This window comes from Arachis ipaensis, chromosome B10, assembly GCF_059453495.1.
Source record: "Arachis ipaensis isolate K30076 ecotype BB chromosome B10, ASM5945349v1, whole genome shotgun sequence".
NCBI lineage: Eukaryota > Viridiplantae > Streptophyta > Magnoliopsida > Fabales > Fabaceae > Arachis > Arachis ipaensis.
In genome coordinates, this window is record NC_142435.1 from 62830130 (window position 1) to 62854951 (window position 24822).

General features: G+C 38.9%; 1 protein-coding gene across 1 annotated transcript; it reads left to right on the forward strand.

Annotated features, from left to right (window-relative positions):
* Positions 1–264: 264 nt before the first annotated feature.
* On the forward strand, positions 265–950 carry LOC148580276 (uncharacterized). Its single transcript, XM_088491885.1, has 2 exons — positions 265–360; positions 618–950. The coding sequence occupies exons 1-2, from the start codon at positions 265–267 to the stop codon at positions 948–950; spliced, it is 429 nt and encodes a 142-aa protein (XP_088348011.1).
* Positions 951–24822: the final 23872 nt, after the last annotated feature.

Sequence of the window (24822 nt, forward strand, 5' to 3'; positions counted from 1 at the left end):
GATAGCAACAATAGTGATTCCTCTGAGGATGATGAGGAGGAGGAGTTTTTACCGGAGACGCCGGCCAAGACAGCGTTGTGATATGTTTTGCCTCTCCCCCACCCAATTCTGCCGCTATCAGATGTTCTAAGTCACTATCATACATTCAATCTGGATGCCATGCATGAGAAATCTCCATTTTTCAACACCTAGAAAGAGGATTACAACCTAGACGGTAGGGTTGAGTTTTGGGTCGGCCACAGATTCAAATGCCGAGATGCAATAATGCAAGGCGTGAAGAACTACAGTATTCACAGAAGTGCTGAGTACCAAGTGGTCGAATCGGACCGATTAAAGTACCATATGCATTGCCATCAAGCGGTAAATGGATGTCCATAGAGTCTTTGTGTTGCACTTCGATAGAACCTTTGATACTTGTGAGTTCAAGTTTAATTGAGGCGTACTTACTCATTCATGATTGCTATATGTTGAGTAGTTTCCAACCATGGATGTTTTATTTTATTAGGGAGGTCCGGAGGGTTGATGGAGCGCATACTTGTCTAGCACCCACCATGTCTCAAGATCATCAGCAGTTGGATAGCAGCCTCATCTACAAGGTCATCCTGCCGTTGATATAGTCTAACCCATCCTTCAGCATCCTTGTTCTGCAAGGTGCAGTTCGGTATAGGTATTACTTCAAAGCCTCCTACAAAAAGGTCTGGATGGTAAAGCCAAAGGTAATTGCACAGATATACGGGGATTGGGAGGAGTCATACAACAAGGTGCCAAAACTGCTGCAGGCATTGCAAAGCTGTTGTCTTGGAACTATTTGTGACCTCAGGGCCGTACCTTACTACGATGGGCAACTTTTGGTCCGCGACTGTAGCATGTTCGACAAAGTGTTTTGGGCTTTCCCATCTTGTGTTGAGACTTTCAAGCATTGCAATAATACAAGACTAAATATCCAATAATATTTACTAGAATAACATGAGTCATGTTACGTAATGTCATAACAAGTTACAAATTCAAAAGATAAGAAACACATAAACAATTTTTACCTCGCAACCATAGGATACATAAAAATCCCTCGGTCAGGTGGACACCATTACAAAAATCTTTGGTATATCGAGGACACCAACAGCAGAGTGCAGTCGGTGATGTCTGTGCTACCTCGGTGTGCTGCAGTGCATAGCGAGTGGTATGTCTAGGAATGCACTGCCGAGCCCCAAGACAATGCACGGCATCGCCTGAAGTCCAGCAGTAGTGGCACCCAACGCAGATTGACAGTTGTTTGACTTGTCTGTCATTAGGTAGCCTCTGATCAGTAACAAGAAGTAACACCTCTGTAACACCCCGTTACCCTAAGCCTTACCACTAGCCATAAAGCAAAGGATAAAAAAGTGTCAAGACAGTTCTAAAACTCATATTATAGTATATATATTCAAGAATTTATATAACTAGAAGCATGATGAAGGAACAAAAACTCAAAATCGCATAAAGCAGAATTACAAAACAGGAAGCGTTCACACACGATAACTAAACACGTAGGCACGAACAGAATAAAACATAAAGGCACAGACACAACATGAGACTTAATATAATAATAGTCAAGATAGATATCTATAAGTATGGTAGTCATAGAGTACTAGTCGTGGCCCGTGGAGTTTAGGCTGACTAGTCATATACAAACATACAGAGTTTCTGAAGGAAAATAGCTTATACAAGTTTTCTCTCATAATACGCCTCTAGGGCAACAGAGTATAATAACAAAAGTGAGAGGACTACAATATAATAACAAAAGTACAAGATAACAATGATCCTCTGCTCCGTCACAATCCGTAAACTCACGAAGGTAGGTTGCGACCTGCATCTGAAAAATAACAACAACATATGGTATGAGAATCGGAGGTTCTCAGTATGGTAACAGTGCCAATATATAAGATGTAAAGTTTTGGGACGCCAAAGGAAATCCTAGAACTTCACACCGATACAGATATTCAAGCTTAACCAAAAATAGATAACCAAAACCATAAGCCATAAACAGGGTTATCTAAACATTGGGGAATTTTCATCTAATACTAATCACACTGCTCTATCCCACAGCCTTCCCCAACCTAACCTCCATGTGTTCCCATCGCCACCGCCTTCCGATCCTCCTCAACGCCAGCAAAACACATTTAATGCAAACAAGTAAAGCACAAATAGTACTCATGTATATCAAGTAAGTAAATTAGCATTTAGACATATTATTCAATTAGGCATAATTCAAGTAATCAAATCAAGCAAGCATGTAAAAGATACATACGATGAATGCCTATCCTATTTGGCTCATGATATCACATGTCAGTTCAAAAGGCCAACCCGACACATCCCCGGGATATCGCCTTTCTGCCTCGACCAGGGTTATAGTGCCCTACTCACTCTTTCTGGTGCCCAACACTTTATCTTGTGCCCCATGAGTTATAGTGCCCGGCACCCTCTTTCGGGTTATAATGTCCAAGTTCACTCTGGCGGCAGAAAGGTTATGTGAGCGGGAGACTTCCTCGACCCCTACGTCGGCACCGCTACCTCAGACTAGCGAGAGACTGCCACAGCCCTTGCCCGAGGTGCATAGCAACTTGCTAAGACAGTGCATGTGACGTGAGTGGGAGACTGCCACAATCCTCACATCTAAACGTAGGCGTGAGACTACCATAGTCCCTATGACGGAGAACAATGCACGTCACAATCACATAATCCATCTCAGATTTCACTACTCACAGCACACTTCCGTTTATACTCATTCCATTAACCATAATCATTCATTTCAAGTTCCAATCTTGTCATCCATCATCAATATTTTAATTTCATCATCAACCCGGCTCCCCACTAGTTCACATAAACCCACCTAACTGACATACCAAGCCTAAGTCACCGTCTTCTAAAACTCGTATATAAATTATCAATTTAGTTCACTAACCCATCTCCACTAGTCTTAGGGCCTAAGTACTATCCACAAGTCTTAGGGAGAAGTTAAAGAAGTTTGGAAAGTTAGAGAACCCTTAAAAGTGAAGAAAAATCAATTTTCAGCAAAACAGGGTGTATGCGTATATATGCCCAATGTATGCGTATGAATACGTGAAATTTTGCTCATCTCACGTACGCATACAAGAGTTTACGTGCGCATAGATGCCAAACATAATGGTATACTCGCGTATGGGGGGTTCGCATACACATACCCGTCCAGACTTGCAAAATTTTTGTAAAGTTGCAGAAATCAGTTTTAAACACCAAACTTTAGACGTTCATAACTTCCTCTATAGAAATCCATTTTCATCAAAATTTATATCAATTTAATGATCTTTATATGAACTTTAATTTAAGACAAATTTCAATCAATTTTGAAAATGAAGGCTCACTAAAAATTGGATTTTACCAAAAATTTAATAGGTTCTCAAAACTTCCAAAATTTACAACTAAACCAAACCAAAACCTACCCAATCCATCACAAAACACTACCACAAATGACACTTTACCATTCTATTTTACTTTCACCACTTCCACACCTAATTCACTCAACCCTTCTGACGAGCGGATTTTCTGTCAGTAAAGAAATGCACAAATAAATTCTCGTTGAAAGTATAGCTTCTAAACCAACAAGAATCCTTTCGTACAAAAGTTTAGTCGTCACAAATAACAAACATCTAGTAAAATTGATAACCGAAGTATTTAAACCTCGGCACGTCTCTCAAGAAATTGCAGGGAGGTGTAATTATTATTGGTTTTGAGATTGTATCTTTTTGGAATTTTTGAAATAAGGAACAAAGAATGTAAATAACAAGGAAGTAAATTAATAATTAAGAAAACTCTTAGCAAGGTATGAAAACTGGACGTCCTATCCTAGTTATCCTTATCAATTGTGATGAGAATTGTTCGTTGTTCTCACTTAGTTAACCCTTACTAAATAAAAGAAAGTCAAGTGGACTAATCAATTTGATTCCTCAAGTCCTAGTCAACTCCTAAGGAAAGACTAGCTTTAGAGGGATCCAAATCAACCAGCAAACTTCAAATATCAATCAACAAAGAAGATTGATAACTCAAGAGTCTCCAATTACTCAACCAAAGCTAAAAATGTAAAAAGCTAAATTAAAATCATAAATATGAAATACCTCAAATTGCATTAAATAAAGAAAATCAAATCTAACATGGAGTTCATAAATCAAAGTAGCAACATAAAGTGATCAATAAAGGGAATAGATAAACTAGAATGCTTAGAATAAATAAAAGTTGAAGAGAAACTAAATTAAAGGAACATTGAACCTGGAATTGAGAAGAAGAAGAAATCCTAATCCTAAAATCTAAGAGAGAGGAGAGAGCCTCTCTCTCTAAAAACTAAATCTAAAACCTAAAAATTGTGAATAATGAGAAATCTGATTGAATGGATGCATTCCACCACTCTGTAGCCTCTAATCTGTGTTTTCTGGGCCGAAAACTGGGTCAAAATAGCCCAGAAATTGCCCCCACCAATTTCTGATACGTCTAGCACTCGGCAAAGTCACGCGTACGTGTCGTCCACACGTACGCGTGGATTGAATTTTCTCTCGGTCACGCATACGCGTGATCCACGGATGCGTGTCGCCTATCTTTGGAGCAGATATGAGAAATTATATGATTTTGCGAAGACCCAGATGTTAGCTTTCCAACGCAACTAAAACCGCCTTATTTGGACCTTTGTAGCTCAAGTTATGATCGATTTAGTACCAAGAGGTCAGGCTGGACAGCTCAGCAATTCCTTCAGTTTCTTGTATTCCTTCCAGTTTTGCATGCTTCCTTTCCATCCTCTAAGCCATTCCTACCTTGTAAACCCTGAAAACACTTAATACACATATCAAGGCATCGAATGGTAATAAAGGATAATAAAAATTGACAGTTTAAAGGCCCAAGAAACATGTTTTCAATTATATCACAGAATAAGGAAAGAATTGTAAAACCATGCCAATTGTATGAATAAGTGAGCAAAGACTTGATAAAAGCCACTCAATTGAGCACAAGATAAACCATAAAATAGTGGTTTATCAATCTCCCCACACTTAAACATTAGCATGTCCTCATGCTAAGCTCAAGAAAAGCTATAAAGCAGTGAAGAGGAATAGTAAAACTTATGAAATGCAACCTATCTATATAAATGCAACTAGATGCAAAAATACTTCCACCTACTTGGTTAAAAGTAAACAAATTCTCCAAGACAAACATAAATCAGATTCCACTAATTCAAATTATACAGTAAAGACATGTAAACTTATAAGAAGACAGCTCATGAAAGCAGGGAACATAGAATCAAGCATTGAACCCTCACTGATAGTGTATATGCACTCAAATCTCTCAAGTGTCTAAGGTTAATTCACTCTACTCTTCTCTAGTCATGCTTTCTAAAACTTTGTTCTTCATCTAACTAATCAACAAATATTTAATGTACCAATGCAAACATCATGAGGTCTTTTCAAGGTTGTAATGGGGCTAACGTAAGGGTGAGGATATATGTATGGCCAAGTGAGCTGAAATATGAATCTTTAATCAACCTAAGCTTTCACCTAACATACACACATACTATATATAACTCTAAAATCATGCCTGGCTATCCAAAATTCCCACTTTTGTATATTTCACATACTCATATACGGAATTTTCCTTAATTTCACCCTATATGCATTGATCTTTTATTAAACTTGACATTGGGGTAATTTTGTCCCCTTATTTATTTATTTATTTTATATTGTAATAATATATATATATATATATATATATATATATATATATATATTTTTTTTTTTCTTTTTCTTTTTATTTTTCTTTTTCTCTCTTTTTTTGTTGATTAAAAATATAAAAGTAAAAACAAAATATCAATGCCCATGGATTTTTAATTTTTCTGGTCTTACATGAGTAGGTACCCAAATTCCCAATATTTAAATAAAGTAAAAACATAACACATTTCCTATTAACCCATGTTTCCACAATTTCCACACACTTAATTAACAAACAATCTCTATCTTAAGCTAACCAAAGATTCAATTGGGGTAGTTACTTGTTTTTCCACTTAAGGCTAGTGATGTGGTAAAATATAGAACAAATGGGGATTAAATGGCATAAAGTGGCTAACAAAGGTGAATGAAAGGGTAGGCTATTTGGGATAAGTGAGCTAATAATCAAATAATGGCCTCAGTCATATGCATGCATATAAATACACTAAACATTGGACATATAGGATGGAATAAAATATAGATTACAGTCATAGAGAAGAAAAAACACAAGAATAAAATTTTATGGTTAAATAATGTAACCATATAATTAAGCTCAAATCTCATAGGTTGTGTGTTCTAGCTTTAAACCATGTTCCAATTTACAGTCTTCAAACAAATTTAACAAAAAGATTTTAATTTAAATTAGTGAAATACTGTAAAATAGGGTCTTAAAAAGAAACTCATTACTTTAACCAAGTAGTAGCTAAATGCATAAAATCAAACAAACATGCAATTAAACATGCAAATGCAATAACTAATTTAACAAAGAAAATTAAACATTGGTGTTGAGAAGGAAATAACTAACCCACGGAAGTCGGTATCGACCTCCCCACACTTAAAGATTGCACCGTCCTTGGTGCATGCAAAGATGTACAAGTGGACGGGTTGCTCCAACTGATGCCTTTCTCTAAAGATTGTGCGTAGGAACTTTTGTGTCTTTCCCATGTAAACGTCTTCCGGTTCTCTTCCTGGTGGCCATCCTGAAAGAAAAAGGGAAGAAAAGTAACCCAGAAACAAAGATAAGAAAAAAAATAAAGTATGGGTGGGTTGATGCCAAATAACGAAGGTCTCAATTACATGGTAGCTACAACATGCAAGTGAGAAAATAGTAGAAGCAAATGGCATATCAATAGTGCAAAAGTTGCAACAATGGGGGAGAGAGTGTGGGTAATGCAAGATAATATAAATTCATGTCAATGCAAAAAGGGATACAGGTATCATAAAAGATTGGCATTGACAGATAAATAATATCATCCAACAGTGTAAAACAAATCACTAAGCACCAAAAGAAAGCAAGAGAAATGCAACAGTGGAATAAGGACATTTAACACCAATAGAAAAATAATAAACATAGAAAAGAAAATAAAAGCATGCATACAGTTAAAATGCAATGAATGAAAGAATGTAAATGTAATGAGGAAAAAAAATGAGAAGGAAGACGGAGGAGATGAAAGTAGGAAAGGAGGAGGAAAGAATGAGAAAGGAGAGAGAAAAGGAGAAGAATGGAATCTGCAAAGTGACACGTAAGCGTCGCCCACGCGTACGCATGGGTGTGCAAAAGAAGAGGCGACGTGTGGGTGAGCGAGAATCCTAGTGATGCGTAGGCGTCGGTGATGCATACGCGTGACCACTGGTTGTGCTAAACGCACAATACCAGCACCAAGGAAGCACAACTCTCAGCCAAATCACCCATTGACACCGATTTGGCAATCCACGCATATGCGTCGCTGACGCTTACGCGTAGGGTGACTAAAATATGGGTGACGCATACGCGTCACCCACGCGTACGCGTGGGTTGGCTCGTGCGCAAGGCACCCTTCCTGCACTGCTCCCGCATAACATTCTGTAAGGTTTAGTGTCGTATGTGACACGTGCTCATGATTCACGCACACGCGTGGAAGGCGCTTTTCTCCCCTTTTTTTTATGCAGTATGTAGAATACAAAATGCAGATGTTGATGCAGACATTATGAATGAACACTAAGAAAAATAGAATAAAATAAAACTAAGAATAAAACAAAAAAAAATAAGACTAAGACTGAAAAAGAACGATCATACCATGGTGGGTTGTCTCCCACCTAGCACTTTGCTTTTACGTCCTTAAGTTGGACGGTCTCCAGGCTCATTCTGATTCTGTTGGTGGGTTTTCCAAGAGGAAGACCTCTAGCTCTTTATGTTCCTTCATCTTCTCACCATGATAAAGCTTTAGGCGATGTCCATTGACCTTGATGAAATTGGGACTTGAAGGATGGCTCAGGTGGAAGACTCCATATGGCTCTACCTTCTCTACTCTGTAGGGTCCTTCCCATCTGGATCTTAGCTTTCTTGGCATGAGTCTTAGCCTGGAGTTATAAAGGAGAACCAGATCTCCCGCTCTGAACTCTCTTCTCTTAATATGCTTGTCATGCACAGCCTTCACCTTCTCTTTATATAATCTGGCATTGTCATAAGCTTTGAGGCGAAGAATTTCTAGTTCTGCCAGTTGCAGCTTTCTTTCAGTGTTAGCCTTCTCAAAACCCATGTTGCACTCCCTCACAGCCCAGAAGGCCTTGTGTTCCACCTCTATTGGGAGGTGGCAAGCCTTTCAGTACATTAAGCGGAAGGGGCTCATCCCAATGGGTGTCTTGTACGCTGTCCGATATGCCTAGAGCGCATCAACAAGTCTGGCGCTCCAGTACTTCCTATGAGGTTTTACTATCTTCTCCAGAATGCGTTTAATCTCTCTGTTAGACACCTCTGCTTGTCCACTGGTCTGGGGATGATAAGCTGTTGCTACTTTGTGAACTATTCCATGCTTTTTCAGTAGTCCTGCTAATCTCTTGTTATAAAAGTGAGTGCCTTGATCACTCACGATTGCTCGTCGTGATCCAAAGTGACAGATAATATGGTTTCTAACAAAAGAAATAACAGTGTTAACATCATCAGTACGAGTAGGAATTGCTTCTACCTATTTAGAAACATAATCTACGGCTAACAGTATATAAAGGTAACTACTAGAATTTGGAAATGGACCCATGAAGTCAATACCCCAAACATAAAAAATTTCACGAAAAAGCATAATCTGTTGGGGCATCTCATTCCTCTTGGATATATTACCAAACCTCTGACATGAGGGACAAGATTTACAAAAGGCAGCAGCATCTTGAAAAAGAGCAGGCCACTAGAATCCACAGTCTAAAATTTTCCTAGCTGTTCTTTAAGGGCCAAAATGTCCTCCATTCTAAGAAGAGTGGTAGGCCTCTAAAATGGACTGGAATTCTGATTGGGGCATACACCTTCTAATTACCTGGTCAGCACCACACCTCAATAAATATGGATCATCCCATATATAATATTTGGACTTGCTTTTCTGCTTGTCTCTTTGATGCTTAGTAAAATTAGGAGGGAAAGTATGGCTAACTAGATAATTAGCTACAGGTGCATACCAAGGAACTACTTCAGATACTGCATGCAAGCTATCAAATGGAAAAGCATCATTGATAGGAGTGGAGTCCTCCTTAATGTGCTCAAGGCAACTCAAGTGGTCTGCCACTAAATTCTGGGTACCACTCCTATCCTTAATTTCTAAATCAAATTCTTGCAGCAGCAGTATCAAACGTATTAGCCTTGGTTTAGACTCTTTTTTAGCTAATAAATACTTTAGAGCTGCATGGTCTGAGTACACTACCACCTTGGTACCAAGTAAATAGGCTCGGAATTTATCCAGAGCAAAAATAATAGCCAGAAGCTCTTTTTCAGTGGTGGTGTAATTAGACTGAGCAGCGTCTAAGGTCTTAGACGCATAAGCGATTATGAAAGGATCCTTACCTTCACGCTGAGCCAGCGCCACTCCTAATGCATGGTTGGAGGCATCACACATAATCTCAAAAGGCTGGCTCCAGCCTGGTCCTCTCACAATCGGAGCTTGAGTTAGGGCGATCTTTATTTTATCAAATGCTTGCATGCAATCCTCACTGAACTCGAACTCAACATCCTTCTGCAACAATTTGGATAAAGGCAATGCTACCTTCCTGAAGTCCTTAATGAATCTCCGGTAAAAACCTGCATGGCCAAGGAATGAACGGACTTCCCTCACGGAGGAGGGGTAAGATAAACTAGAAATGACATCTACCTTTGCTGGATCTACAGAAATACCAGTATTAGACACAACATGTCCTAGTACAATACCTTGTTTTACCATAAAGTGACATTTTCCAAAATTCAATACAAGATTTGAACTAACACACCTGTCTAATACTCTAGCCAAACTATCCAAGCAAAGGTTAAAGGAATCACCATATACGCTAAAATCATCCATGAAAACTTCCATACAGTTTTCAATAAGATCTGAAAAGATACACATCATGCATCTTTAGAAAGTAGCTGGTGCATTACATAAGCCAAAAGGCATCCTTTTGTATGCATACATTCCAAAAGGACATGTAAAAGTAGTCTTTTCCTGATCTTCAGGAGCTATATGAATTTGAAAATAGCATCTATAACCATCTAAAAAGCAGTAATGGGATTTACCTGACAGGAGATCAAGCATTTGATCAATAAAAGGCAAGGGGTAGTGATCCTTGCGAGTAGCTTGGTTGAGACACCTGTAATCAATGCAAACTCTCCATGAATTCTGCACTCTAATTGTCAGAAGCTCTCCATGCTCATTCTTTACTGTTGTGACTCCGGACTTCTTGGGCACCACTTGTACTGGACTGACCCATTTACTGTCTGAGATGGGGTAAATGATATATGCTCCAAGCAGCCTGGTCACTTCTTTCTTGGCAACTTCTAAAATGGTGGGATTCAATCTTTTTGGGGTTTTTGAAATAAGGAACAAGGAATGTAAATAACAAGGAAGTAAATTAATAATTAAGAAAAATCTTAGCAAGGTATGAAAACTGGACGTCCTATCCTAGTTATCCTTATCAATTGTGATGAGAATTATTCATTGCTCCCACTTAGTTAACCCTTACTAAATAAAGGAAAGTCAAGTAGACTAACCAATTTGATTCCTCAAGTCCTAGTCAACTCCTAAGGAAAGACTAGCTTTAGAGGGATCCAAATCAACTAGCAAACTTCAAATATCAATCAACAAAGAAATTTGATAACTCAAGAGTCTCCAATTACTCAAACAAAGCTAAGAATGTAAAAAGCTAAATTAAAATCATAAATATGAAATACCTCAAATTAGATTAAATAAAGAAAATCAAATCTAACATGGAGTTCATAAATCAAAGTAGCAACATAAAGTGATCAATAAAGGGAATAAATAAACTCGAATGCTTAGAATAAATAAAAGTAGAAGAGAAACTAAATTAAAGGAACATTGAACCTGGAATTGAGAAGAAGAAGAATTCCTAATCCTAAAACCTAAGAGGGAGGAGAAAGCCTCTCTCTCTAAAAACTACATCTAAAACCTAAAAATTATGAATAATGAGAAATTTGATTGAATGGATGCATTCCCCACTCTGTAGCCTCTAATCTGTATTTTCTGGGCCAAAAATTGGGTCAAAAATAGCCTAAAAATCGCCCCCAGTGATTTCTGATACATCCAGCACGCAGCAAAGTCACGCATATGCGTTGTCCACGCGTACGCGTGGATTGAATTTTCTCTAGGTCACGCGTACGCATGATCCATGCGTGCGAATCGCCTATCTTTGGGGTAGCTATGGAAAATTATATATCGTTGCAAAGCCCGGATGTTAGCTTTCCAACGCAACTGGAACCGCCTCATTTGGACCTCTATAGCTCAAGTTATGATCGATTTTGTACCAAGAGGTTAGGCTGGATAGCTCAGCAATTCCTTCAGTTTCTTGTATTCCTTCTAGTTTTGCAAGCTTCCTTTCCATCCTCTAAGCCATTCCTGCCCTATAAACCCTGAAAACACTTAACACACATATCAAGGCATCGAATGGTAATAAAGGATAATAAAAATTGACAGTTTAAAGGTCCCTTCATCAATTTACAACATCATCACATCACGATCATTATATCACAAGTATCATCCACACAATCAATACTGATTTCATCATCTACATTCATTACCCAACCTCAATAATTCTCATCATAATTCATGAAAATCATCATACATCATCAATCCAATAAATTTCAATAACCAATTCAATCCAATAAAAAGATCCACTAGCCTAAGTTTCCAAAAATGTTACATATTACATAAAAGAAATCAAAACCATACTTTGACCGATTTCCATGCAACTCAAAATACCAAGCAAAGCCATCAAGCTCAAAACCACCATGCATCACTCCAACAAACTCCAAAACTCAATCTAACATCATACAACATATCACATAAAACCTAGGGTTCACAAAAACAACTAAATACAAAGGTTTAGTGAAACCTTACCTTATCCACAAAATTAGAGGTAAAACCCAACAATATTCCAATACTAGATCACCCTTAAACAACCAAAATTACAAAACTTACTCAAAAACCAAACCCAAAAATGCAAAATTATTAGGGCTGGAAAATGGAGCTTATTTTTTATTTCTAATTAACAAAGGTTAGCTAAAAACTAAGAGCTCGACAAGAGCTTCCTGTGCTCGCAAACGGCTCATCAATCGGAGTACCGTAGCTTAAGTTATGGTCACCGAAAGGTGGTTGTGAATAGTGACCAAACCCTCAGCTCTCCTCTGTTCTCAATCAGCGCCTCTTTCTTTGTCTTAGGGCAAAAATGAGCTGAAAACTCATTAAGCATACATATATATGTTGGGCCTTGGACCCGATTTGGGTTCGATTCAACCCATTAGTGTTTAAGGCCCGTTTGGCCCACTTTGGGCCAAAACCTTTAAGATTAGCGCCCCGTTTTTTATTCTAAATTATTTTTGTCCTTTCATAATAATAAATTCAATTTTCAACATCTTATTTTTCTCAATATACGGTATTGGACATTCTAGAGCCGGTACTGCCGGTCTTAAGTGCCAACGCGTTTTTATAAAAACTTTATGCAAAAGATACATTTTCCCACTCAAAAAATCTATTGAATTCAAATTTCACCTTTTATTTTCAAATTAAGATGTCTAATTTTTCTAACCGATTCTGGGCCGTTAAAATTATTATTTTATTAAAGCGATTTTATGTGAGAACTCTGGTTCTTACAACCTCGATATTGTTGGGTGTCTCTAGGTCATCGGTTAGTGCCATATGGCGAATATGGTCCTTCAGCCATTGGTGCACGAATTGTGAATCACACTTTTCACAACGCGTACCACTAACCAGCAAGTGCACTGGGTCGTCCAAGTAATACCTTACGTGAGTAAGGGTCGAATTCCACGGAGATTGTTGGTTTGAAGCAATCTATGGTTATTTTGTAAATCTTAGTCAGTAGAGCATAAATTAAAAGTTACTTGTTGTACAGTAATGGAGAATATGTTGGAGTTTTGGAGATGCTTTGTCTTCTGAATCTCTGCTTTCCTCTATCTTCTGATTCACGCACACACGTCCTCCTATGGCAAGCTGTGTGTTGGTGGATCACCGTTGTCAATGGCTACCTTCCATCCTTCCAGTGAAAACTACGCTCACGCGCTCTGTCACAGCACGGCTAATCACTGGTTGGTTCTCGATCCGGTTGGAATAGGATTTACTATCCTTTTGCATCTGTCACTAACGCCCAGCCTTCAGGAGTTTGAAGCTCGTCACAGTCATTCAATCCTTGAATCTTACTCGGAATACCACAGACAAGGTTTAACTTTCCGGATTCTCATGAATGCCGCCATCAGTTCTAGCTTATACCACGGAGATTCTGATTAAGAGATCTCAGAGATACTCATTCAATCGGATATAGAACGGAGGTGGTTGTCAGGCACACGTTCATGGTTTGAGGAAGGTGATGAATGTCACTGATCATCACCTTCATCACAGTTAAGCGCGAATGAACATCTTAGATAGGAACAAGCGTGTTTGAATAGAAAACAGAAATACTTGCATTAATTCATCGAGACATAGCAGAGCTCCTCACCCCCAACAATGGGGTTTAGAGACTCATGCCGTCAGAGAATACAAAGTTTAGATCTGAAATGTCATGAGATACAAAATAAGTCTCTAAAAGTTGTTTAAATACTAAACCAGTAGCCTAGGTTTACAAAATATGAGTGGACTATGATGGATGATGCAGAGATCCACTTCTGGGGCCCACTTGGTGTGCTGGGGCCCACTTGGTGTGTGCTGGGGCTGAGACTTTAAGCAATTCATGTGCAGAGGCCATTTGTGGAGTTGAATGCCAGTTTTTGTGCCAGTTTGGGCGTTCAACTCCAGTTTTTTATCCTTTTCTGGCGCTGGACGCCAGAATTGGGCAGAGAACTGGCGTTGAACACCAGTTTACGTCGTCTATCCTTGTACAAAGTATGGACTATTATATATTTCTGGAAAGCCCTGGATGTCTACTTTCCAATGCAATTGGAAGCATGCCATTTCGAGTTCTGTAGCTCCAGAAAATCCAATTTGAGTGCAGGGAGGTCAGAATCCAACATCATCAGCAGTCCTTTTTCAGCCTGAATAAGATTTTTGCTCAGCTCCTTCAATTTCAGCCAGAAAAATACTTGAAATTACAAAAAAACACACAACTCATAGTAAAGTCCAGAAATATGAATTTTTCCTAAAAACTACTAGAAATAGACTAAAAACTAACTAAAACATACTCTAAACTATATGAAATTATCCCCAAAAAGCGTATAAAATATCCGCTCATCACAACACCAAACTTAAACTGTTGCTTGTCCTCAAGCAACTAGACAAATAAAATAGAAGACTAATAGGTTGAGAGGCAATAATATCTCAGAGTTTTTGAATGAAGCTCAGATTCTAATTAGATGAGCGGGACTAGTAGCTTTTTGCTTCTGAACAGTTTTGGCATCTCACTTTATCCATTGAAGCTCAGAGTGATTGGCATCTATAGGAACTCAAAATTCAGATAGTGTTATTGATTCTCTTAGTTCAGTGTGATGATTCTTGAACACAGCTTCTTTATGAGTCTTGGCCGTGGCCCTAAGCACTTTGTTTTCCAGTATTACTACCGGATACATAAATGCCACAGACACATAACTGGGTGAACCTTTTCAGATTGTGACTCAGCTTTGCTAAAGTCCCCAATTAGAGGTGTCCAGAGTTCTTAAGCACACTCTTCTTTTTGCTTTGGACCTTGACTTTAACCGCTCAGTCTCAAGTTTTCACTTGACACCTGCACGCCACAAGCACATGGTTAGGGACAGCTTGGTTTAGCCGCTTAGACCAGGATTTCAGTCCTTTAGGCCCTCCTATCCACTTATGCTCAAAGCCTTGGGATCCTTTTTAGTTGCCCTTGCCTTTTGGTTTTAAGGGTTATTGGCTTTTTCTGCTTGCTTTTTTTTTTTTTTTTCTGCAAGCTTTGTTCTTTGCTGCTTTTTCTTGCTTCAAGAATCATTTTTATGATTTTTCAGATTATCAATAACATGTCTCATGTTCATCATTCTTTCAAGAGCCAACATATTTAACAGTCTTAAACAACAAATTCAAAAGACATATGCACTGTTCAAGCATTCATTCAGAAGACAGAAAGCATTGCCACCACATTTAACTAATTAGAATTTCTCTTATTAAACTCGAAATTTTATTGCCTCTTATTCAAAAGATCTACTATTTTATTCATGTTTGCTGATGATGAGAAAAATAGACTATAACTTAATTGGGGATAAAATCAAACTAGACACTAATTACTACTAATGATCATGTAATGAAGACACAGACATAGATAAGCACTTATCATAGAGAAAACGAAAAACAGAGAAAGTAAGAACAAGGAATGAGTCCACCTTAGTGATGGTGGCATTTCCTTCTTGAGGCACCAATGATGTTCTTGAGCTCTTTTATGTCTCTTCCTTGCCTTTGTGGCTTGATTCCTAGTGATCTTTGGTATTTCTATCCTCAATTGCTTCCAATAATTATGTGGAGGGAAGTGCATCCCCTGAGGTATCTCTTGATTTGCAGCCACATGTTCTACCACTGAGCTATAGATCCTTTACATAATTGTTTTACCACACCAAACTTAGAATGTTGCTCGCCCTCGAGCAAAAGAAGAGGGAATTGCACACAACTCTGGGCGTTCAGCGCCAGGTTGGTGCCCATTTTGGGCGTTCAACGCCCATTTACTAGCCATTTCTGGCGTTGAACGCCAGAATCATGCTCTGTTCTGGCGTTGAATGCCAGACAGGTGCTTCCTCCAGGGTGTGATTTTTCTTCTGCTGTTTTTGATTCTGTTTTCAATTTTTAATATTTATTTTGTGACTCCACATGATCATGAACCTAATAAAACATGAAAAATCATGAGAATAAATAAAAATTGGGTTACCTCCCAACAAGCGCTTCTTTACTGTCCTTAGCTGGACTTTGCTGAGCTTTTAATCTAGCTTCAGCCTTGAGCATTCTTGCTCAGTGTTGCCTTCAAGATAATGCTTGATTCTCTGTCCATTGACAATGAACTTCTTATCAGAATCAATATCTTGAAGCTCCACATAACCATATGGTGATACACTTGTAATCACGTATGGTCCCCTCCACCGGGATTTCAGTTTCCCGGGGAATAGCCTGAGTCTAGAGTTAAACAACAGAACCTTCTGTCCTGGTTCAAAGATTCTAGATGACAGCTTTCTGTCATGCCACTTTTTTGATTTTTCTTTATATAGCTTGGCATTTTCGAAAGCTGTGAATCTGAACTCCTCTAGCTCATTTAGCTGGAGCAATCGTTTTTCTCCTGCTAATTTGGCATCTAAGTTTAGGAATCTGGTTGCCCAGTAGGCCTTATGTTCCAGTTCCACGGGCAAGTGGCATGCGTTACCATACACGAGTTGGTATGGAGAGGTCCCTATAGGGGTCTTGAATGCTGTTCTGTAAGCCCACAGAGCATCATCCAAGCTCCTTGCCCAATCCTTTCTACGGGTATTTACTGTCCGTTCCAGGATTCTCTTTAATTCTCTGTTAGAGACTTCAGCTTTCCCGTTGGTTTGTGGATGATATGGAGTGGCCACTTTGTGGCGAATTCCATACCGAACCATGGCAGAGTAAAGCTGTTTATTGCAGAAGTGAGTGCCCCCATCACTGATTAACACTCTAGGGACACCAAACCTGCTAAAGATATGTTTCTGGAGGAACTTCAGCACTGTTTTAGTATCATTGGTGGGTGTGGCAATAGCCTCAACCCATTTTGATACATAGTCAACTGCCACTAGAATATAAGTGTTTGAGTATGATGGTGGGAAAGGTCCCATGAAGTCAATTCTCCATACATCAAACAACTCTATTTCCAAGATTCCTTGTTGAGGCATGGCGTAACCATGAGGCAGATTACCAGCTCTTTGGCAACTGTCACAATTACGTACAAACTCTCGGGAATCTTTATAGAGTGTGGGCCAATAGAAGCCACATTGGAGAACCTTGGTGGCTGTTTGCTCACCTCCGAAATGGCCTCCATATTGAGATCCATGGCAATGCCATAGGATTCTCTGTGCTTCCTCTCTGGGGACACACCTACGGATAATTCCATCTGCACATCTCTTAAAGAGATAGGGCTCATCCCACAAGTAGTACTTTGCATCAGTAATTAGTTTCTTTTTTTGTATTCTATTGTACTCCTTGGGTATGAACCTTGCAGCTTTATAGTTTGCAATATCGGCAAACCATGGTGCTTCCTGAATGGCAAATAGATGCTCATCAGGGAACGTCTCAGAGATCTCAAGGAAGGGGAGGGACGTCCCTTCCACTGGCTCTATCCGGGACAAATGATCAGCTACTTGGTTCTCTGTCCCTTTTCTGTCTCTTATTTCTATATCAAACTCTTGCAGAAGCAATACCCATCTGATGAGCCTGGGTTTTGAATCCCGCTTTGTGAGTAGATACTTAAGAGCAGCATGGTCAGTATACACAATCACCTTTGATCCTACTAAGTAGGATCTGAACTTGTCAATGGCGTAAACCACTGCAAGTAATTCCTTTTCTGTGGTTGTGTAATTTTTCTGGGCATCATTTAAAACGCGACTGGCATAATAAATGACATGCAGAAGCTTGTCATGCCTCTGTCCCAATACTGCACCAATGGCATGATCACTGGCATCACACATTAGCTCAAATGGTAATGTCCAGTCTGGTGCAGAAATGACTGGTGCTGTGACCAGCTTAGCTTTCAGCGTTTCAAACGCCTGCAGGCACTCTGTGTCAAACACAGATGGCGTGTCAGCAGCTAGCAGATTGCTTAGAGGTTTTGCGATTTTTGAAAAATCCTTTATAAACCTCCTATAGAATCCTGCATGCCCCAGAAAGCTTCTGATTGCCTTAACATTGGCAGGTGGTGGTAATTTTTCAATTACCTCTATTTTTGCTTGATCCACCTCTATTCCCTTGTTTGAGATTTTATGCCCAAGAACAATTCCTTCAGTCACCATGAAGTGACACTTTTCCCAGTTTAAAACTAGGTTGGTTTCTTGGCATCTTTTCAGAACAAGTTTTAGGTGATCAAGACAGGAGCTGAATGAGTCTCCATATACTGAGAAGTCATCCATGAAGACTTCTAGAAATTTTTCCACCATATCAGAGAAAATAGAGAGCATGCATCTCTGGAAGGTTGCAGGTGCATTGCATAGCCCAAAGGGCATCCTTCTATAAGCAAACACTCCGGATGGACATGTGAATGCTGTTTTCTCTTGATCCTGGAGATCTACTGCAATCTGGTTATAGCCTGAGTAGCCATCCAAAAAGCAGTAATAATCATGACCTGCTAGTCTCTCTAGCATCTGGTCTATGAATGGTAAAGGAAAATGATCCTTTCTGGTGGCTGTATTGAGCCTTCTGTAGTCAATACACATGCGCCACCCTGTAACTGTTCTTGTAGGAACCAGTTCATTTTTTTCATTATGAATCACTGTCATGCCTCCCTTTTTTGGGACGACTTGAACAGGGCTCACCCAGGGGCTATCAGAAATGGGATAAATAATCCCAGCCTCTAGTAATTTGGTGACCTCTTTCTGCACCACTTCCTTCATGGCTGGATTTAGTCGCCTCTGTGGTTGAACCACTGGTTTGGCATTATCCTCCAATAGGATTTTGTGCATGCATCTAGCTGGGCTTATGCCTTTAAGGTCACCTATGGACCACCCAAGAGCTGTCTTGTGTGTTCTTAGCACTTGAATAAGTGCTTCCTCTTCCTGTGAATTTAAAGCAGAGCTTATGATCACTGGAAAAGTGTCACCTTCTCCTAGAAATGCATATTTCAAGGATGGTGGCAGTGGCTTGAGCTCTGGTTTAGGAGGTTTTTCCTCTTTTAGAAGAAAGTTCAGAGGCTCTTTCATGTCCCCTGAATCCTCCAAATCAGGCTGAACATCTTTAAAGATGTCTTCCAACTCTGATTCGAGACTCTCAGCCATGTTGATCTCTTCTACCAAAGAGTCAATAAGGTCAACTTTCATGCAGTCTGTTGATGTGTCTGGATGCTGCATGGCTTTGACAGCGTTCAACTTGAACTCGTCATCGTTGACTCTCAGGGTTATTTCCCCCTGTTGGACGTCAATGAGGGATCGTCCAGTTGCTAGGAAGGGTCTTCCTAGAATGAGAGTAGCACTCTTGTGCTCCTCCATTTCCAGCACAACAAAGTCAGTGGGAAAGGCGAATGGCCCAACTCTGACAATCATGTCCTCAATCACGCCTGATGGGTATTTAGTGGAACCATCAGCAAGTTGGAGACATATCCGGGTTGGTTTAACTTCTTCAGTTAAGCCAAGCTTCCTGATAGTGGATGCAGGTATCAGGTTGATGCTTGCCCCAAGATCGCATAAAGCTGTCTTGGTGCAATCACCTTCTAATATGCATGGTATCAGAAAACTCCCAGGGTCTTTAAGCTTTTCAGGAAAGCTTTTCAGAATGACTGCACTGCATTCTTCAGTGAGGAGAACTCTTTCTGTTTCTCTCCACTCCTTTTTATGACTCAAGATCTCTTTCATGAACTTGGCATAAGAAGGTATTTGCTCAAGTGCCTCTGCAAATGGAATCTTTATTTCAAGAGTCCTTAGATAATCTGCAAAGCGAGCAAATTGCTTATCCTGCTCCTCTTTCCGGAGTTTTTGAGGATAAGGTATCTTGGCTTTATATTCCTCAACCTTAGTGGTTAAAGAAGCCTTTTTAGAGGGGTTGTTATCAGCACTTGTGTGTGTCTGATCCCTCACTGGCAATTGAGTGCCAGAGTCAGACGCTGGAGTGACGTTAGACGCCAGCTCACTGTCTGTTCCTGGCGCCTGAACGCCAGAAATGTGCCCCTGTTGGGCGTTCAACGCTGTATTTTGCCCCATTTGGGCGTTCAACGCCAGATTCTTGCCCATTTCTGGCGTTGAACGCCAATCCTGCCTTGTTTCTGGCGCTGAACGCCAGTTTTGGGCATGGTCTGGGCGTTCAGCGCCAGCCTTCCACCCATTTTCTGGCGTTTTAGTGCCAGAATTATTTTTTCCTGGGCTCTTACTGTCCTCAGGGGAATCTTTGGTGGGTCGCTCATTTCTTGAATTTTTGATGCCTTGAGGTGGGGTATTTAATGTTTTCCCACTTCTTAATTGAACTGCTTGGCATTCTTCTGCTAGTTGCTTTGATAGCTGCTGCTTTGTTTGCTTAAACTATTCGTCCATATGTATATTAGCTATCATTGTCTCCTGTAACCTGTCTTTGAATTCAGCTAGCTGCTTTGTTAGAAAATCTAATTGCTGATTGAATTCAGCAGCTTGTTTTACAGTACTGAATTCAGCAGTTACTGTTTTAACTTCTTCATTCATGGAAGGGTTGCTGCCTAGATACAGATGCTGATTCCTGGCAACTGTATCAATGAGCTCTTGAGCCTCTTCAATTGTCTTTCTCATATGGATAGATCCACCAGCTGAGTAATCTAGAGACATCTGAGCTCCTTCTGCAAGCCCATAGTAGAAGATGTCTAACTGAACCCACTCTGAAAACATTTCAAAGGGGCATTTTCGTAGCATCTCTCTGTATCTCTCCTAGGCATCATAAAGAGATTCATTATCTCCTTGTTTAAAGCCTTGGATGTCCAGCCTTAGCTGTGTCATCCTTTTTGGAGGGAAATATTGATTCAGGAATTTTTCTGTCAGCTGTTTCCATGTTCTTATGCTGGCCTTAGGTTGGTTATTTAACCACCTCTTAGCTTGATCTTTTACAGCAAATGGAAACAGTAATAGTCTGTAGACATTCTGATCTATTTCCTTATCATGTACTGTGTCAGCAATTTGTAAAAATTGTGCCAGAAACTCTGTAGGTTCTTCCTGTGGAAGACCGGAATACTGGCAACTTTGCTGCACCATGATAATGAGCTGAGGATTCAACTCAAAGCTACTGACTCCAATGGAGGGTATGCAGATGCTACTCCCATATGAAGCAGTAGAGGGGTTAGAATATGACCCCAGAGTCCTCCTGGACTGTTCATTTCCACTTATGTCCATGATGGATCTATGGATATAACTTGGACTGATTTACCTTTTTATTTATTTTATTTTATAAGAAGTAAATACTTAAATAAAATAAAATAACTAAAAAGAATTTGAATTTTGAAGTTAAATATTTTTTTTTTCGTAAAAGAAAATAAAAATTAATTAGTTAAAAAAAAATTTTTTTTTTTTGAAAAAGAGGGAAGATATTTTCGAAAATTAGAGAGAGAGAGAGTTAGTTAGGTAGTTTTGAAAAAGTTAAGAAACAAACAAAAAGTTAGTTGGTTAGTTGAAACAAATTTTGAAAAGATAAGAAGTTAGGAAGTTAGAAGAGATATTTTGAAAAGATATTTTTTTTTTTGAATTTAGTGAGGAGAGAGAAAAACAATAAGATAGTACAAGATTTAAAATTTTTAGATCTAATGCTCCTTGTTTTCGAAAAATTTGGAGGGAAAACACCAAGGAACACCAAACTTAAAAATTTTAAGATCAAGACACAGGGAAAACTCAAGAACACTTTGAAGACTCACAAGAACACAAGAACATGAAGGAAGAACACCAAACTTAAAATTTTTAGAAAACCAAACCAAAATTTTCGAAAATCAAAGGAAGAACATGAAGGAAGAACACCAAACTTAAAGTTTGGCACAAGATTTAATAGAAAAAATATTTTTGAAAAAGAAGGTTTTGAAAAGAGTATAAAAGATTCTAACCCAATTACCAAGAACACAGATTAACGCTCTAGCCAAATGAGTTATGGGACCTTCAAAAATTTTAAGAAAGATTATTTTTGAAAACACCAAACTTAAAGTTTGGCACAGGATTTAATAGAAAAATTATTTTTGAAAAAGTTTTTAAAAAATATGATAGCCAATTATCATGAACATAAACACCATGTTCTAAATAACTGAGCTATAAGTTTAAAGTATTTTAACAAGGGATAAATAATAAAAGACTCTAAACCAAAAAAAAAAAAAAGAAAGATTTTTCCTAATCTAAGCAACAAAATAATCCGTCAGTTGTTCAAACACGAACAATCCCCGGCAACGGCGCCAAAAACTTGGTGCACGAATTGTGAATCACACTTTTCACAACGCGTACCACTAACCAGCAAGTGCACTGGGTCGTCCAAGTAATACCTTACGTGAGTAAGGGTCGAATCCCACGGAGATTGTTGGTTTGAAGCAATCTATGGTTATTTTGTAAATCTTAGTCAGGAAGTCAATTATGTTTATCAATTGAATTGTGAGTAACCAGTAGAGCATAAATTAAAAGTTACTTGTTGTACAGTAATGGAGAATATGTTGGAGTTTTGGAGATGCTTTGTCTTCTGAATCTCTGCTTTCCTCTGTCTTCTGATTCACGCACACACGTCCTCCTATGGCAAGCTGTGTGTTGGTGGATCACCGTTGTCAATGGCTACCTTCCATCCTTCCAGTGAAAACTACGCTCACGCGCTCTGTCACAGCACGGCTAATCACTGGTTGGTTCTCGATCCGGTTGGAATAGGATTTACTATCCTTTTGCATCTGTCACTAACGCCCAGCCTTCAGGAGTTTGAAGCTCGTCACAGTCATTCAATCCTTGAATCCTACTCGGAATACCGCAGACAAGGTTTAGACTTTCCGGATTCTCATGAATGCCGCCATCAGTTCTAGCTTATACCACGGAGATTCTGATTAAGAGATCTCAGAGATACTCATTCAATCGGATATAGAATGGAGGTGGTTGTCAGGCACACGTTCATGGTTTGAGGAAGGTGATGAATGTCACTGATCATCACCTTCATCACAGTTAAGCGCGAATGAACATCTTAGATAGGAACAAGCGTGTTTGAATAGAAAACAGAAATACTTGCATTAATTCATCGAGACATAGCAGAGCTCCTCACCCCCAACAATGGGGCTTAGAGACTCATGCCGTCAGAGAATACAAAGTTTAGATCTGAAATGTCATGAGATACAAAATAAGTCTCTAAAAGTTGTTTAAATACTAAACCAGTAGCCTAGGTTTACAAAATATGAGTGGACTATGATGGATGATGCAGAGATCCACTTCTGGGGCCCACTTGGTGTGCTGGGGCCCACTTGGTGTGTGCTGGGGCTGAGACTTTAAGCAATTCACGTGCAGAGGCCATTTGTGGAGTTGAACGCCAGTTTTTGTGCCAGTTTGGACGTTCAACTCCAGTTTTTGATCCTTTTCTGGCGCTGGACGCCAGAATTGGGCAGAGGACTGGCGTTGAACGCCAGTTTACGTCATCTATCCTTGTGCAAAGTATGGACTATTATATATTGCTGGAAAGCCCTGGATGTCTACGTTCCAATGCAATTGGAAGCATGCCATTTCGAGTTCTGTAGCTCCAGAAAATCCAATTTGAGTGCAGGGAGGTCAGAATCCAACAACATCAGCAGTCCTTTTTCAGCCTGAATCAGATTTTTGCTCAGCTCCTTCAATTTCAGCCAGAAAAATACCTGAAATTACAGAAAATACACAACTCATAGTAAAGTCCAGAAATATGAATTTTTCCTAAAAACTACTAGAAATAGACTAAAAACTAACTAAAACATACTCTAAACTATATGAAATTATCCCCAAAAAGCGTATAAAATATCCGCTCATCAGCCATACAAGCTTCAGCGAGAACGACTCCTTCGTCTGATAACTGCAACCCTAGAATTACTATTTTCTATCAGTGACCTATTGCTAATAATACAAATTGTATTCTAGTTCTTGGCAAGTACCCTAACTATGGCTATACATATATGGGATTACATAAAATAATAATCACATTCCTAGAATTACTAATTTATACCAGTGACATATTCCTAATCATACAAATTGTATTCGAGTTCTTCGCAAGTACCCTAACCATGGCTATACATGTATGGGATTACATAAAACTCAAGATAATAGAGCTAACCACAAAATCGTCTGCCCCAGCGTAGTGCCATGTCGCATTCAGTCGGTTGATGTCCCGATCACGTACATATGCGCGTGCCATCATTGTATTACTCGATAATATAGTCAGAAAGTGATAAAAGAGAGGAAAAAGTGGTCGAAAAGTTCGAATTCAGGTCCAGAACCTCGCTATCAACGAAATGTATATATAAGCGTCCAACTAGCCTTATCCGTTTACAATGTAAATGAGATAAGTATGTACATATCTCGTTTACAACGTGCCTTATCTCATTTACACAGTAAACAAGATAAACCTGGAAAACAAATTTTGATAATAATTTTTATAATTATTTATTTCAATAAAAAAAATATTTATTTTATTTATTTAAATAAAAAATCCGAATTGTGGCATAGCATAGTTAAATTGAGTTATTGTTTGTTAAAGTTTGCAACTGTGTTACTGAAGATCTTCCCAAATCAATGCAACGCATCTCCCCCTAATATTCAATAATACTATAAAGACAAACAAACATTCTAAAATTTATTTTATTTAATATTTATTAATCATTTTAACTATTTTTTGTTAATTTTTTTATTAAATATTTCCATTCCTCTATTAATATCTGTAAATTATGCCATAGTCGTAGAACTAAAAACATCGTGAGTGGATACATTCCAATGATGGAAGTGTGCATGATGCAACTCAAGCTGAATATTTTTTTCTTAGCACTT

Coding starts and splice junctions, on each gene's coding strand:
- LOC148580276 (XM_088491885.1), top strand. CDS start 265: ATGCAAGGCGTGAAGAACTACAGTATTCACAGAAGTGCTGAGTACCAA. Junction 361..617: donor ATATGCATTGCCATCAAGCG/GTAAATGGATGT, acceptor CCGTTGATATAG/TCTAACCCATCCTTCAGCAT.